This window comes from Bos taurus, chromosome 20, assembly GCF_002263795.3.
Source record: "Bos taurus isolate L1 Dominette 01449 registration number 42190680 breed Hereford chromosome 20, ARS-UCD2.0, whole genome shotgun sequence".
NCBI lineage: Eukaryota > Metazoa > Chordata > Mammalia > Artiodactyla > Bovidae > Bos > Bos taurus.
Window position 1 is genome coordinate 36,156,680 of NC_037347.1, and position 17,289 is coordinate 36,173,968.

The window sequence follows — 17,289 nt, forward strand, 5'->3', positions numbered from 1 at the left end:
TTAATCCCTGAAATAGCAGATGCACTTCTAATACCTGTAACTAGCTGTGACCAAAACAAGTGGCAAGGGTCTTGACCAGCTCAGAAGATTCTCTGTTGCAATCAAGACATCATGTCATTCATTTAGTGGGTTGGGAGAAGTACAGTCCCGTTTGTGGAGGGGGAGAGGCGGGAGAAGACAGGATCTCCCCAGGATAACCCTGCAGGAGCTGAGATCCCACCTCTGCCTCAGACACCTGAGCCCTGTTTCCCAGAAATCTATCTCTGGGTCACTGGACCACTTCTGAGCTACAGTAACCCATGAATAGGCTACCCCAGTAGCTCAGCAGTAAAGAATCCGCCTGCAATGCAGAAGACACAGGTTTGATCCCTGGGTCAGGAAGATCCCCTGGAAGACGGCACGGCAACTCACTCCAGTATTCTTGCCTAGAGAATCCCATGGACAGAGGAGCCTGGCAGGCTACAGTCCATAGGGTTGCAGAGTCGCCCATGGCTGAAGCGACCGAGCACACACGCACGCAACCCATGAACAGATGGACAACTACTCCCAAAAGAATTCTAAGGTTATTAAAGTCCTGGTCTCAGAGTAAGAAATAAAAAGCACAAACAAAAAACACCACTCAGTTCCTTTCTGATCAAGTCACTCTTCCATGAGAAAGAATTCTGAGAAGAAAGTACTGCCTCATGTTACACACATTTACTCCTGATCGTGGCCTCACAGAGGTCCCTTTACCTCATAGAGAATCAAAGGAAAGAGAAAGAGAGGCAGGGGCTTCTTTAGAGGGATTGGCTGTGAAGTGGGAACACACTGGAGGGTAGGGGGGCTGATGGAAGAATGGGTTGGAGGAAATATTTCTGCTATGGTGCCAGAACTGCAGGGGATGCTAGTAGCTAGGTGCTGAGGAGGTGGGGAGGGGGAATATATATATATATATATATAGCTTCCCAGATGGCCCAGTGGTAAAGAAACCACCTGCCAATGGAGAAGACTCAGGTTCGATCCCTGGGTTGGGAAGATCCCCTGAAGGAGGAAATGGCAACCTGCTCCAGTATTCTTGCTTGAAAAATCTCATGGACAGAGAAGCTTGGCTGGCTACAGTCCACAGGGTCACAAAGAGTCAGACACAACTGAGAGACTGAGTATACACACTCACATAATCTCCCTCGTGGCATTTATGGCTCCAGTTTTCATCAAGAAGCAAGGCAATCTGGATCAGCCTCCTGGAGGAGTAGGGTTAGTTGGAAAGGAAGAGGGTGTCCGGAAGAGCCGAGTCCCCCAAATTACATGCCCTGTGAAAGGGACTTGATGAGAGCTTCAAGTAAGGATATAAGCAAACTCTTGTGAATATCAGGTTATTCTGTGTAGGTGCAGGAAGTAGAACAAGATGACCCATGACCCCTGCTTGATCCTCTAGCCATTCAGTGTCACACTAGTAGCAGCAGAAACCACCTAGAGGTGCCTGTATTCCCCACCATCAACCCCCAAGGCACAGTGCCCTTGAGCTATATCTGCTCTGTTCGTCCAGGCTTTCGTTTTGCTGAGTTTCCCTGGATCTTTGTTTGAGTCCACATCGGTAAAGAAATATTGAGGAAAGGTGGAAAGGAAATGATTACAGACCTGCATCTCCCCCGAAAATGACTGTGAACCCCAGTTCTCCAGGGGAAAATCTTCAACTCTGAGCTGACCTGACCTTGTCCCACTGACCCTAAGACATCAGGCAGCTGGAAAGAGAAAAGGCAGGGGAGCCCTCAGCTCTCTCTGTGTGCCAGAGTTAAGCTAACACTGTGAGATACAAATCTGCTTGTGGGAACACACGTGGCTTGACGCATGCTGGTCCCAGCAGATGTGTCTTGTCTGGATTTTCCTTTCCCTCCCTCCTGCCCCACATTAGAGGCTCAGCAGTCCTCTCTGCACACGCGGGTGAGAGACTGGGTAAGGGAAGTGCTGGATATCACTCAGGAGGTCTGGGTACTAGTTCCAGGCTCGGCTTCTGATGTTAACTTGGGGCAAGTCCCTGAGTCACACACGCTCAACCCAGCTGTAAAGTGAGGGCGTTTCAATTCCTGCCAGGTCTGTGATTTGAATGTGGGAGCCCCATGGGAGCCCCCCGGTTCATCCAGGAGGAGGACACCCTCTCCGAAGGGATGCACATCTCTGCTAATCAGGCCATTAAGGACTCCTTTCTGCTTCTAAATATCAGAGACTTTAATTCCCATTCCCCCGCTGGCTAGTTGAGTGACCCTGGGTAAGATATTTAATTTCTCTAAGCCACAACTTCCTCTTCAGTTAAACAAGGATAATAATGGTACCCATCTCACAGACCTGTTGGGTTGATTAAATAAATCATTATGTGTCAAGTTCTTCGGAGAGAGTAGCAAGCACTTAATCAGTGTTATTATTATTTAATATGACTGAACTTTCACACTGTCCTTTCTTGTGAGTCTCAGCAAGTGCAAAGGTTTCATTACTGACACTAATGACAGATGAGTAGCTATCTTGGGGTGGAGGGAAAGGTTGCCTATCTTAGACCCAAATGAAACTCAGAACTGAGTTTCAAGCTGCATAGTCGTTCTCTTTCTCACCAGAATTAGATGGGGGTGGGGGATTTTCAGGTGGATTTTGAATCCAAGACTTCAACAAAGCCATACTTGTCAAAGATAGATTTAGGAGTGTGAGGAGAAAGACAGGGCCATTCAAATAAAACAGGACTGTTCCAGTATGCCTTAGGTGGTAGCCATGCTATCTTCAAAGTACTGCACACAAATCAATTTCTATTGAGGAAACAAGGTACAAAGAAACTCCCACATGGATACTCGCAGGATTTGCTGGTGTCTGGGGAAGATTATAAATTAGCTGGTTGCTGTTCACATCAGAGCCAAGTGGGGCACATTCACTTTTTAATCTGGACCAATTTTCCGGATCAAAAACCAGTCTTTCCAAGGGATGTAAATGAGCCCAGGAGGATATTTTCCCCCAAAGTTTATGAAGTAGCTGTCATTTTAATCTGAACAGCCTTCCAACCTGAAAGCTAGTGTCTGGATAAAATTATAAAATAATGAAAAACTCTCCTAGGCTGAACCTAGTCCAAACACTCCTTCTACCTCCAGTTTGATACGTTTAATGTGAGACCCTGGATGAACCAGGTAGGAAATATTTTTAGGAAAGGAACTACAGAAAATAAGAAAGGAAATATGGTGAACCATATGAGCAGTTTTACACAGCAGGCTTTTGTGAAATACTTTTTTAAAAAAATTCTGCTTAAATGAATTGAAATCTATCCTTAAAAGAACATTACATGCACTGCTCATGCTAAAGAACTACAGCTATAACTATGCATTGTTCAAAAAATTGTGACTACATGGTTTTATGTAAATAAATCCACAGAAGGGAGTTGATCACAATCTGCATATCTTAAGGAGGGAAGTTAGGAAGAATTCCTTCGTTGAAATGCTTTAAGATCTGTGTCTGTGTGCATTAGGAAGAGAAACAACATAAAGTAATATCACCTGGGACTGCTGCTGTTTTCTCCAAAGGCAATGATCGGTAGGAATAGAATAGCTCATAATTTAAGCCCGCTTCAGATAATAACAACAACTATAAATTTCAAAGCAGGTAGCAAGGAAGGTGTAAGTGAAGACATGTACAGCTTGAAGGGTAAAGGTGTCTTCCAAAACTGAAAAGCAACAAGTCATCTTTCCAAGTAGAGAGATTCTTGAGCAGTGCAAATATTTAAGCAGTTATACAGGAATCTGCCAAGATTATTTTCTTTGCCTGGTGGCTCAGTGGTAAAAGAATCCGCCTCCCAATGCAGGAGATGTGGGTTCAATCCCTGGGCTGGAAAGATCCCCTGGAGAACAAAATGGCAACCCACTCCAGTATTTTTGCCTGAAAAAGCCCATGGACAGAGAGAGGAGCCTGATGGGCTACAGTCCTTGGGTCTCAAAGAGTCGGACACAACTTCGCCAGTAAAAAGTAGCAAAATGTTCCTGGTTTGTCTCTTTCTTTCTGAAAAAATTACTTGTGAAGACAAACTGTACTTTCCGCAAAGTTCTGCAGACTGCATTCAAATACAGTTCTACTGTTTCCATTGTTCATAAGATATAATTAATCCCATAAGACAACACCCTCCTTACAAAGTAAGAAAAAACAGATTTTTCAGAATTCTAAATATAACCTCAGCGAAGAGGAATAAAAATTATTAGAGAAACACTGTTAAGAACTTTCTTGCTTAGAATGTTCTACTTTGAATAATCTCACCACACCAAAGTAGACAAAAACACAAGACTTTTTACCTGTGTAACTAGAGGAAATACAAGTTACTGTGTTTCAAGTTCGCTCCAGTTTTCTGTAATAGCTCATGAGGCTATATATCTTTGTTTAAATCGCAAAGGCAGGAGCTCAAAACATAGCATAAAATTAACCCACTGGGCGCTCCTTTCCGAGAAAACAGCCCGAGTGGAAGAAGCCCCTAACATCTGAAGCCACATCCCGACACAGTGCGTGGGAAGGACCGGAGATGGGCACAGGGCACACCAGGCAAATCTTCAGACACTCAACAGGAAATGGCTGGGCTCTGGACAGTATGAATTCAATAAGCTGTTTAGAGACACAGGAGGAGCCGTTTGACTTTTCCTGCACAGTTGGCAATCCTTCTAACTGAGACAGTGTGATCGCTGCCCCAACTCTCGGCTCTCTGTGGTCAAATACAGAGCCCTCCACCTCTGCTGTGTCTGGAAAAGAGATCCTTCTTTCAACAAACAAATATCCCTGGAACCGCCTGGGATGGAAAGGGGAGGGCGAGGTTCGCGTCTCTTCTGGGCTCTGGGCAGAGAAGAACCCAGTTAAGTTGCGGTGGATCAGGGGTGAGAGAGAAGGTGCGTCGCCAGCTTCGCGTCCTTGCTGGGGACGGGGACCTGAGCGCTCCGGACGCGATGCTCCCGGGAGCACTGACAGCATTACCTTGTTTTCTGAGCGCTGATCTGAGCGGGGCGGCGCCGGGTCCGAGGCTGGAAGCCAGGAGCAGGAGCCGGAGCAGGACTCCTCGGATTAAATCCATTTCACCGCGGGCGCCTGCAAAGTTTCACCAAGTCCCGGGCGCACACGGAAAGGGCGTCTCCTGGGAGACGTGGGGGACGCGGCCTCCGCGGAGCCCCTGACCTGGGTGAGCAGGCGAAGGACTGAGGGAGCTGGACCAGGAGGCGTCCAAACAGGCAGGACTGCAGCCGGGAGGTCGGCGTGCTGGAGTGAAGCCGGCTGCGGGCGGCAGGGCTTTTCGGAGCGGGGCGGGCGGCGGGGGGTGGGGGGGTGAGGGGGCGGCTGAGGAAGCCGACGGGGAGGGACTGGCTGGCCGCGGGAGGGAGGGAGAAAGGCTCGACCCGCCCGGGGATGGAATTACAATCGAGTGGAAGTGAGAGGGGCAGGCCCTGAGACATCTGACTCTTCGCCCACCGCTGGGGCAGACAGCCCGCCCATCACCCCTCTAGCGACCCCCTGCGCAGCCCTTGCCGGCTGGTGACCTAGATTGGCGCGCTAGGAGGGGCCGACTTCAACCTCTAGAGACGCAGGGCAGGATTTAGGTGATTGCGATCCCAGGACCCTCTACCTTGGTTCTGATTCTGAAATCTTGCGGGGCCTCCCCGCCTTCCCCTAGTAAACTCTCCTCGGGCCGCGCCCCTCTGGGTCGCTTCCACCTTCCTTGGGCACTTTTGCCAACACCTCCAAAGGTGGCTCTAGCCGCTCCACCGCCCTCGGGGTAAGGGGCGTAGCAGAGGGGAGGGGCGAGGGTCTAAGGTTTGCAGAGTGGGAGGCTAGGAGGAAGAGGGGGCGGGGCCGGCCGGGACCCAGGCGCTAAGAAGATAAATGGGATTTAAGGCGCGCTTATGGAGAGCTGGAGCCGGTCACTCTGTTGGAAACGCCGGGTGGAGATTAGGGCCCGGCGCGGGGAAATGGAGTGCCCTCCCGGTAGAGGAAGGCAACTGGAGACCCTCCAGGGGAGGAGATGAAGCTTTAGGTTAAGCCCGGCTTGAGGGGTAAGGAAGCGAGCTCGAGCTCCCTGGTAGACCGGGAAAACACGGCTGGGAGTGGGGAGCGCGCCAGCCAAGCTGGACCTGGAGGCCAACAGGGGGTCCTGGCCACTGATCCTGGGACCAGGGTCCCCAGATCGGCTCTCTGTTTCCGAAAAAGACCCTTTCTCCTCCGTATTTGCTACGGAGAACTCAGGAAAAAGCGCCTGTTGCTGGATTTCCAGGTGGCGACAGGAGACGCCGGGACTCCAGTCCTGTTGCACAGCCGCGTGCTGATCTTCTAGCCAAAGAGAAGAGAAGGCGGATACAATAAATAAACCAAGAGGGAACAAACCTGGAGGAAAACGCAGGCTTCGCCAGTTTTGGGGGAAGATCAAAGGCCCTAGGAAGTACCCCGCAGAGGAAGCCTGGGTGGCTGACCTGGGGGACTCCGCGCCGGCCCCGCCCCACCGTGCCGCGCCCGGGAGGCTCCTGGCGTCCAGGCCCTTCATTGTTAACCTGGCTTCAGGGAACCGGAGGGAACGATGTTGACTATCTCCCTTCGCCTCCTCCTCGCAAAGATTTCTACTATTCTTTTAGGAGGGAAGTATCTATTCCCTGGCTAGAGGGTTTGTAATGGGCCGGATCTGGTTTATTAGCAAAGCTGAGAATACGTTCCCTTTTGTTTTGGCGTTCTCAAGTGTACTACTGTCCATAAAGAAATTCAAAGCCCACTCCGACTTGAGTCATTGGAAGTCTTAGATGTGACAGCAGAGTTTGTCCTTTTACACGGAGCTGGAGGGGGAAATTCGTACAGACTGCGCCCTTCACTTTGAAGGTGATACTAAATGTATATCTGGTAGCCAGGCATTGCATCTGCCCCCCAAGGCTGCTAGTCTCAAAGGTAGCAGAATCTTAAGATTAGAGGTCATCTAAGCCCTGCCTCCATTCCACTCAGGAGTCTGTCCTCAGCATCTTTGCCTTGAGCTCCACCTGTGATAAAGAGCGTCTACCTTACCACCAGCTGAGAAGGTGTTGGACCTAAGGTGACACCCAGAACCAAATAACTGTTACCCTGAAGTTATCTCCCATGTTGGTTCTGCTCTTTCCCACTTAAAAATTATTCTCCCTGATTTAAAAATTGGAAGTAATATTAACCATTAATATTATGGCTAGTGTTTATATATCACCTACCATGTACCAGACCCTCTTTAAAAGACTGTTTAATCCCACTGTCAGCCACACCAGCTAGGTATTGTTATTAGTATTATCCCCATTTGACAGATGAGAAAGCTGAAACATGTAAAAGTTAACCGCGTTCATGCTTAGTCGTGTCCCACTCTTGCTACCCCATGGACTGTAGTCTGTCAGGCTCCTCTGTCCATGGAATTTTTCAGTCATGAATACTGGAATGGAATGTCATTTCCTCCTTCAAGCCTTCTTCCTGACCTAGGGATCGAACCTGCATCTCCTGTGTCTCCTGCATTGGCAGTAAATTCTTTACCATTGAGCCAACTGGGAAACCTGTAAAAGTTAAGTGACCTGATCTAGATCACTCAACTTCTGAGAATCAGAGCTTCAGTTGAATCCAGGTGGTCTGGTTCCAGAGTCCAGACTTTGAAGAAGACAGGTGCGAGCTGACACAGCAGAGGACCAAAAATCCTGAGATCCATGTGTTTAATATTAGGCTCTACTTGTAGTGTATCTTGGCAAAATGAAGGGACTAGATGAAATCATTGTCATGTTCCAGGGTTTGCTTTCTCTTTATTATCTAATAAAACAGCACCATCTAATCCAAGTCTCTTTTTTTCTGAACGTTCCTTTTTTCTTTTTAAATAATGTTTTTACTGGAGTACAGTTGCTTTACAATGTTGTGTTAGTTTCTACTGTACAGCAAAGTAAATTAGCTATATGTAAACATATATGCCCTCTTTTTGGATTTCCTTCCCACTTAAATCACCACAGAGAATTGAGTAGGGTTCCCTGTATATACAGTAGGTTTGAATGTCTCTTTTCAAAAATCTATACACATTGTCCATTGCGAATTTTGCAAGGCTGAGTTTCAGCCCTCCTGCTGACATCCTCAACAAGCACCTATACACTTCCTCACCCTTGGCCTTTCCATCCTCTGCAGCTGGCTGTGGGTGATCAGGAAGCTGACTTGGTTCTATCAGAGTCCCCTTTGTTTCTTCTTTGCTGGGATTATCTTTGGTTATATTGTTATATTTTAGTTTTGAGGGCCTCTAATAGCTCCAGATTCTCAGGCCATGGAGATAAGACCTTACTTCTTGAGATCTGCTTGTTACAAATCTAGGGCACATGTTAGACCCAACTTCTTCCCTTCACTTGTCAAATTACATCCCTTAAGGTTTTCTCTTCTTCTAGTCCAACAACCAGTTTACAGCACTTGTAAATCTGATTAAAGACAAATGGAATACTTGTCTTTGACTCTCTTCCTGCCTTCTGGGAGGAGGGGAGCTAAAGAGGGCAAAGAAGCTTTGAATGTTTCATTAAAAAAAAAAAAAACCTGTGCAAATTCACTTGAGGTCTAAACTCAATTAATAAGGTCACCAGCAGAAGAGTGACCTGCCTGCTTTACTCAATATCATGAGAGAAGAGTATGATCTTTCCTCCATGGAGTGGATTCGGAGGCTGTTAGAAGAAAGTAAAGGCAAAGTTACCAATTATAGGATGTTTAGGAAGTCCATGAATGAGAGTGAGAAATAGACAGCAGCAAAGAAGCAGCTTTGGATTTAATTAATTTTTTGAATAGTTTGCATGTACATATAAAATTTGAAATGTGCGTCAAGTGGAGTAAATGGTGAAAAATAAGTTTCCTTTTACCCTTTCTTGTGTCATAAGCAATAAATATTAAGACTTTTTTGTGTGTCCTTCTACAGTTATTTTATGAACATACAAGCAAATATATATATATACACACATATACTTAACACAAACAGACGCATCTTGTACATACGTTTTAACCTGAAGTGCTAGTCTCTCAGTTGTGTCCAACTCTTTGCAACCCCATGGACTGTAGCCCACCAGGCTACAGTCTGTCCATGGGGTTTCCGAGGCAAGAATACTGAAGTGGATTGCCATTTCCTTCTCCAAGGGATCTTCCCTACCCAAGGATCACACTGTGGGCTGATTCTTTACTGTCTGAGCCACCAGAGAAGCCCAAAGTGAAAGTGTTAGTCACTCAGTTGTGTTCAACTCTTTGTGACCCCATGGACTGTAGCCTGCCAGGCTCTTTTGTCTATGGAATTCTCCAGGCAAGAGTACTGGAATGGGTTGCTATGTCCTCCTCCAGGGAATTTTCCCAATCCAGGGATCAAACCTGGGTCTCCTTCATTGCCATCTGAACCACAAGGGAAGCCCTTTTAACCTGAAGTTCCTTCCAAATTCGCAGATACAGATCTGCATCCCTCTTACTTACTGCTGAATAATATTCTATTGTATCACGTACAACAATCTGTTCTTCCTCCTGTTGATTCCAGTGTTACTAGTATAGCCCACATTGCAGTGAATGACCTTGAATGTATAACAAGTTTACACATAATAGATTTGGGGTACATTGCTAGGCTAGCCATTGCTCAGCCAGAGGGTAAGTACCTTTTCATTTTGATAATTTGGCCAAATTTACTTCTAAGGATATTTTACACTTTACACTCCCACAAGCAATGCAGGAGCATGACTATTTCCACAAACTTTCACCAACACAGTATCTCATCAGACTAGAACTATATATCATATAGTACATATAACTGTTTTAAATGACATAAAACATGTACAGAAAAATGCACAAACAAGAAGTGTGCCAACTAATGAGTTATAGCAGAGTGAGCACATACGTGTAACTATCATCCAGACCAAGAACTAGAACATGACCATCCACCCAAGAATCCCTCCTCCTGCTTCATCCGTCCGTGTATATATTTTTGAAGAAAAAGAATGAGGAGAGTTCACACTTCCCTTTCACTTCTCCTGAAAATACACAAATAAAAATAGATCAGCAAAAAGTGTAAACACTCCCCATCCTCAATATGAAGCAAGCATTAACTTAGGTGTGATCCCACTATGTGCTAGGTTCTGTGCTGAGAAAAGAATGCTTTATAGGAAAGAAAAGACGACAGTCTCTTCCACACTCAAGAAGAGTGGGGTTTTGATGTGAGAAGACAGTGCATACAAAACAGAGCAAAGGAAGCACCGGATGAGAGTGAACACGCTGTTGGTGTGTCAGGAGAGGAAGATCCTGGATTTCAAATGGTAAGCTATGTAATCATATACTATAAAATACAGCACTCCGAATCACAAATGTTTAAATCATGCTTGCATACATAACAGAATTCACCAGAGACAGGACTGGAGTCACCAGGGTATCTCACCTGGTATTCCCAAATCTGTGGACAAAATAAGATGCAGAACAGAGTTCCAGGGTTAATTGAGCATGGGAAGGGAACTGGGGAGTCTAGGATGCTGTTTTTTCTTCTTATATTGTAATCATTGTAATGTCTTTGCGTGTGCTCTAAGTCTCTTCAGTCCTATCCAACTCAGCAGTCCTATGGACCGTAGCCCCCGGGCTCCTCTGTCCATGGGATTCTCCAGGTAAGAATACTGGAGTGGGTTGCCATGCCCTCCTCCAGGGGATCTTCCCGACCCAGGGATCCTGACCCAGACGGGTTCTTTATTACTAGCGCCACCTGGGGTAGCCCAGGAATGTCTTTATTTGGGTTGAAAAGAAAGTATGAATGCATTTTAAAAGAAGATAGGGCAGCCTACTTGGAGTATCTGGTGGGAGAGGAGGAATGGTAGGGACTGAGAAACGAAGAGGCTCCAGCCATCTTTCTTAGAAGGAGAGAAGTCTGAGACAGGCAGGCTGTTCAGAGGAGAGTGGGACATGAAAGGCAAACCTAATGGGTCATGTGATTCTATCTGGTGCTGCCAGATTTAATGCAAGAAAGAGAACAGGAGTTACTATCTTCTTGGAAATGCAGGGAATCCCCCCCACCCCACCACCCCCAACACACACACGTGTTAAAGACGTTGGGGTCTCCAGAGCTGTGTGGTCACCAGCGACCACACACACACAACACAACAAAATGCCGGAACCCTGAAGTGGCCGCAGGCAACTGCTCAGCAGACTAACGGGCAGCTATTTCAAGAGTCAGCGTGCAACTTTCAAAATGCAGGGCTTGTTTGTGAAATGACATGATCTCAAGAAAATCTCGGTGGACTAGAGGTCAGGAGACCTGCCCTCTGGCTCTAGCCCTGTCTGGAACAGTCAATGGGACTTTAGTGATTCAGCTGACCTCTTTAGACCTTGTTTTTCTCCTCTATCAAATGAGGGTATTGGATGAGACGACGTTTGTCCTAGTCCTGGGGCTCACTGTTTCAGAGTCCACAGAAAAACCTCTTTACTTTTCCAGAATAGACAGATGTCAGTACTTAAAAACAACAAGAACTCTTGTAAAAAGTTTATTCTCAGAAAAACTTTGTGAAGTTGGAAAGCAGGGTCTCTTGTGAAAGAAAGAAAGAGGGAAGGAGGAAGGGAGGGAGGGAGAAAGACAAGACAAAATGCAACATTTAATACACACACACACAGCAGGACAAAAGCCTTTGAGAAGGCTTAGGGTGCAGATCCAGAGTTTCCAAGCAATCATCTCCAGTCTACCCAGACAGAGGGAATAGGGAGTTGGGAAAAGGGAGGGGAAGGGGAGACTCCTCTGGAGAGGTGGGCGTAGGAAGCAGAAGAAGCCTGGCTCAGTTTCGGGGTCATTTAATGACAGTGCAAATAAAAGCAGATTTTCTGATGCCAAAAAAAAAAACCTGTGGAAAAAAGCAGAATGCCAGTTTTTCCATCTGAGTTTGATTATATTTGTATTTGGGTGTTTCTTAAAGGAGGAAGTGAGGAGGAGGGGACTGGAGGTTTGAAGATACAGTCTGATGTCACCAGGTGGGACGTGTCAAGGAGGTGCAAAACAGCTGAGGAAGGGGAGACTTGGTTTGTTCCCAACCCCTGGGGAGGAGAGGTGTGAGAGGGAAAGATTTAAGCCAGAGAAGAAATTGTGTGGCCTGTCAAGATGGCAGCACTGCTTCAAGGAAGGAGGAATGGGATAGTTTCAAAGGAAATCCTAAAAAATAAGAGGGAATGGCTTAGATCCATGTGTAAGTTATTTGTCAATATAAAGAAAGATCAGTGGTGAAGGATGAGGGAGAAATTGTCCTTGATTTTCTCCCCTGTGTAATAGAATGTAGGCAAGAAGTAAGACTAGTCGCATCCAACTCTTTGTGACCCCACGGACTGTAACCCACCAGACTCCTCTGTCCATGGAATTCTCTAGTGAACCCACTAGTGAATACTGGAGTGGGTCGCCATTCCCTCCACCACGGGATCTTCCCAACGCAGGGATCAAACCCACATCTCTTGTGTCTCCTGCATTGGCAAACAGATTCTTTACTACTAGCGCCACCTGGGAAGCCAAAGCGATGTACAGCCTACTTCAAAGGCTGTGACCATCAGATGGGATAACCCAGGGCACTGTACATACCATACCCTTGGCATTCATTAAATGTTGGCTTTCTTTCATTGCATCACTCATGTTTATCACAGAGACAGGCTAAGTCCTCTCCAGAGTTAAATTCCAGAACCACTAGTGGATTATTGCTAGGATGGCAAATAAGACTCGAGGCCAGAGATAAAGCTTTGATCTGAAATGTAAATTGGAAATAAGGTTTCCAATACAAGGTTTGTACTTTGGGACAATGAAAGACAGCTCCAAAAAAGATAATGATATACAAGATAGAGATTCTCTAGGGAAGGAATAATGGCTAGGCCATCAAGATGAATAAAGATACACACAGGATACACTTAACCACTGGTAGCACTCCAATTAGTCCTCTCTGTTCCTGGGAACATTGAGCCCCATTCATATTTTCCTTCTGCTTTAGTGCCTCTTAATTAATCCAGTATGCGTGCTTTCCATGTTGCCTGTTTTCTGCTTTGTTTATTACTTGTTATATGTCCCTGGATGAGTCACATTGCCTCCCTGGCAGCAGTTTCCTGGGATGAACTGGAAGGAGCACAGAATCTTTCCCAGCTTGAACACTGTTGCACCCATGTTTGGGCAACGTGGCCTCAGGCACATCCTCCTCAATTACGTCCAGATCCCAACCGCTTATCCTGGGAAATGCTACCTGGTGTCTGAGCTGAAGGATTAGACCAAAGTGGTTGCTGAGTCCAGATGATAGGGGAAAAGATGCAAGAAGCAGATGAAGAATGTCAGATGTTGACTTGCAGGAAGAAGGCAGTCCTCAAAGTATTTATGTGGTGAAAGGAGAGGGATGGCTTTAATTGTGCTTTGGTCCCAGACTCCATGATAATCATGGGTTGAGGTGAAATAACAACAGCACATAATTCAAGCTGTTCACTTCCACCAGCATGAAAAGCAGACAGTAGCCACATAGTGAGTTTAATTTGAAGATGTAAGAAAGTGTCCCCATGTATTCTCACCCATGCAGGTGTATACCTGGGCCCTTCTCAAAAAGTAGAGAGCTATATGTAAGGAAATTAAGACAAAGAAGAAACCCAGAAGTCAAGGAAACACATTGGGAGAGAAAGGAACAGAAGTGGAAGATGCTGAGATCAAGAACATTCTCATGTATATTCTCAAATATACTGAATTAGTTCATAAGTTTAATAGCGTAATTTCACATTTTAACAGTTTAACATGTTTCCCAGCCTAGAATACTGGAGTGGGGTGCCATTTCCTACTCCAGGGGATTTTCCTGATGTAGGGATGGAACCTGTGTCTCTTGTGTCTCCTGCATTGTCAGACAGATTTCTTTACCACTCGTACCACCTGCGAAGCCCAATGACCAGTAAAGTATATGTGTGTGCTTACTCGCTCAGTCATGTCCGACTCTGTGTGACCCCATGGACTGCAGCCCACCAGGCTCTTCTGTCCATGGGGATTCTTCAGGCAAGAATACTGGAGTGAGTTGCCATGCCCTCCTCCAGGGAAGCTTCCCGACCCAAGGATCAAACCCAAGTCTCCCACATTGCAGGCAAATTCTTTACCATCTAAGCCACCAGGGAAGCCCCACCAGTCAAGTAAATAAGAAAATTACCTGTTCAGATAGATGACTCTTTACAGGTGTGCCCTTCTTTAAGAAATCTGAACATATGTAAAAGATCCATTTGGAGCATGACTGGGATTTTTTCACATTTAAAAAAATATTTATAAAAGTCACTACAGGGAGATTTTCCCAAATGTTTTAATTGAAAGTAGAGTAGATAAACTAAAGTGTTAACTTCAGTTCATATATATTCAAATATAAAAATAAAGTGTTATTGAAATGAAAATGTAAGTTAGTGAAAAAAGTAGAATACATGTACCAAAATTGAGATTTTATTTTAAAATTCTTAAATACAAATGTTGTAGTAGTAGAAGAAAAGAGTTATAATTAGAAAAAATATCCTTCTTAAAATGTTCTCCATCTTCCTCGCTCACATTTTCTTGGGAAGCCAAACCACGTTTTCCTTAACGGAGAATGCTATGCTAAGTCACTTCAGTCATGTCTGACTCTGTGTGACCCCATAGACGGCAGCCCACCAGGCTCCGCCGTCCCTGGGACTCTCCAGGCAAGAATATTGGAGTGGGTTGCCATTTCCTTCTCCAATGCATGAAAGAGAGAAGTGAAAGTGAAGTCACTCAGTCGTGTCCGACTCTTAGCGACCCCGTGGACTGCAGCCTACCAGGCTCCTCTGTCCATGGATTTTCCAGGCAAGAGTACTGGAGTGGGGAGAATAAAATTGCTCTAAAATTCTCTATACTTTTCAGGCACCCAAGACACAATCTTCTCTTCCTATAATACTTGCTTAGTCTACAAAGTAAACTTTAATGTTATCTCTAAGACTCCTTATTGGGATGTTTAAAGAACTAGGAATCTAAATTTTAAATCCCTCACATGTCTATAAATTTAATGTGTCACATTCACGATTAAACAACATGTGTATATGTATATACAGATTTGAAGGCTATGTAAGCAGGGATGGGGCTTCCCAGGTGGCTCAGAGGTAAAGAATCTGCCTGCCACTGCAGGAGATGCAAGAGATGCAGGTTCAATCCCCGGGTTGGGAAGATCCCCTGGAGGAGGGCATGGCAACCCACTACAGTATTCTTGCCTGGGAAATGCCATGGAGGAGGAGCCTGGTGAGCTACAGTCCATAGGTCACAGATAGTTAGGCAACTGAGCAACTGAGCAAGCAGGGATGGAAGGAAGGAGATGTGATGGCATTTCATCCTCAAACATGTATAAAGGAAAGTTTGTAAGCTATACGTTTTCTGAATTTTATTTTAATATGTGAATGATACTTATTGGACTCTAGGATATTAGAACTTCTAAATTTATTTATTATTAAGAGTTTATTTTCTGTTATATTTTTATTAATAGTAAATTAAAATGACTATGGGTGATAACTTGAATTTCCTTTTAAAATAATACTCTCTCCCAAGTCCTCAAATTTTTGACTTGATCATGAATTTAATATGTTCAGAATTAGTTAACATGATTTACACACTTTCAAGCAACAACTAGTCTAATGTAGTACTATCAAAATAAAACTGGATAGTTTTAAAGCTAATAAATGTCAACAAAATCATTCTCCCACAACTCTTGCAAAAAAGTAATAGAAGCAGGTTTCAGTTTTCTCAATAGTCATGTCCCAAACAAAAGTGCTTATGACTCAAGAGGATTATTGAGTGGAGAAAAACAACCAAGTGCTTCTGAGGCCAACAAGATGATGACATTAGCAAAATTTGCCTTAGACCTATTAGACCACGGACTAGACTGTGGACCCCATATTCAGCTGCGGGGGCCCAACAGTTATAGAGGTTCTTGCCTCCTTTACACCTTCCTCACCCCAGGGACCGTGAATGCAGAAGCAAGAAGACAGACCAGAAACCTGAAGTGGGCTGGCCAAAGAATTTCCTGTTCTCTGCTTGACCCAGCCCCTTCCTGCCCAAGGCAGTTTAGCTGACCAAGATCTGGTCATGACCAAGAACTGGTCATGACCAAGAACAAGGTGTGAGATTTCCTAACTGCTGATTCCTCCATCCCAGAATAATGCTGTGTGAATTGTCATGTTACTAAAGAGTTTGCCATCAGTTAGTTAGGATGATTAAAAAAAAAAAAAAAAACATACCCCTATTTCCAGGGAAATTAGGGAATACTTGCATTTTTACAGAAAATCAAAGTAGGAATGAAGTAAATGGCCTAAGTTGCAAATGGATAGCTCTTGATCAGTGGTCCATACTTGGTTACATGTTAGGCTATTGTGGGGAAACTTCATAAAACACAAATGCCAGAGGTTCAGATTTTATTAGTCCAAAGTAAGACCTCAACATTGGAATTTTTAAAAACTCACCAGGTGATTTTAATATGCAGTCAGAGTTAGGAATCTTGATCTAGAATCACTGATCTGTATCCCAAAGCCTGAAGGTGAAGACGTCTGAGCCCGAGGGGACCACCATTTGGAAAATGCTGCAGATACAATTTCTCCACTGGATAAGGGGCTGTCTGGAGCAGCCCTTCTCAGACACTAACATGGACACTTCATCTCTTGCAATCTTGTTGTTCTAATGAAGATTCTGATTCAGTAGGTCTGAGTGGCTCCCGAGATTCTTCATTCCTAGCAAGTTCCCAGGTGGTACTTGTGCTTTAGTTCTTGAGTGGCATGGGTCTAGATGACCTTGAAGATCTCTCCTCATTCTAATATTCTATGATTCTCTGAATTGAGAGTATTAAGCCTTGAGGGGAATCTTGCAGAGAAAGAGTACCTGAAGGCTTGAACTCACAGGGTCCCACTTTCCTAGCCCTGACATAACGATGAACAACAAATTTGCCAGTTAGCACAACTCCTTCAATATACACTTGGGAGGAGTCAAGCTGATACAGAGCCAGTGGAGAAGCAAATATACTAAGGAAACATTTCCAAGCTCAAAGCAGAGTTCACATCAAAGAACTCAGAGGCCTACTCTAAAGCTCTTCTGAGAAGACCTGGTATAAACTTAGAAATCCAGGCATAAACTTAGAAATCCAGGCATAAGAGTATTAAAAATTAGGGACAAAAAATGGACATATGATATTTAAGCAAATCAAATGATTTTAGTTTACATTTTATATTTTAAAAATTGTGAAACCATCTTTGAATAAAAAATACTAAAGATAAGTGTGGTAAATGCATATAGCAAAAAAAAAAAAAAAATACCATACTCTAAGTCAT

General features: G+C 44.8%; 1 protein-coding gene across 2 annotated transcripts in view; it reads right to left on the bottom strand.

The window, feature by feature from the left end:
* EGFLAM (EGF like, fibronectin type III and laminin G domains) overlaps positions 1-17,289 on the bottom strand; it is a 392,874-nt gene that overhangs the window by 188,941 nt on the left and 186,644 nt on the right. Inside the window, 1 exon segment of one of the 2 annotated variants that reach the window (NM_001083478.1) lies at positions 4,960-5,080. The exons of the other annotated variant lie outside the window; for it this stretch is intronic. Coding sequence (NP_001076947.1) covers positions 4,960-5,056 — 97 coding nt within the window. The 5' untranslated portion in view covers positions 5,057-5,080. 2 annotated transcript variants of the gene reach the window in all.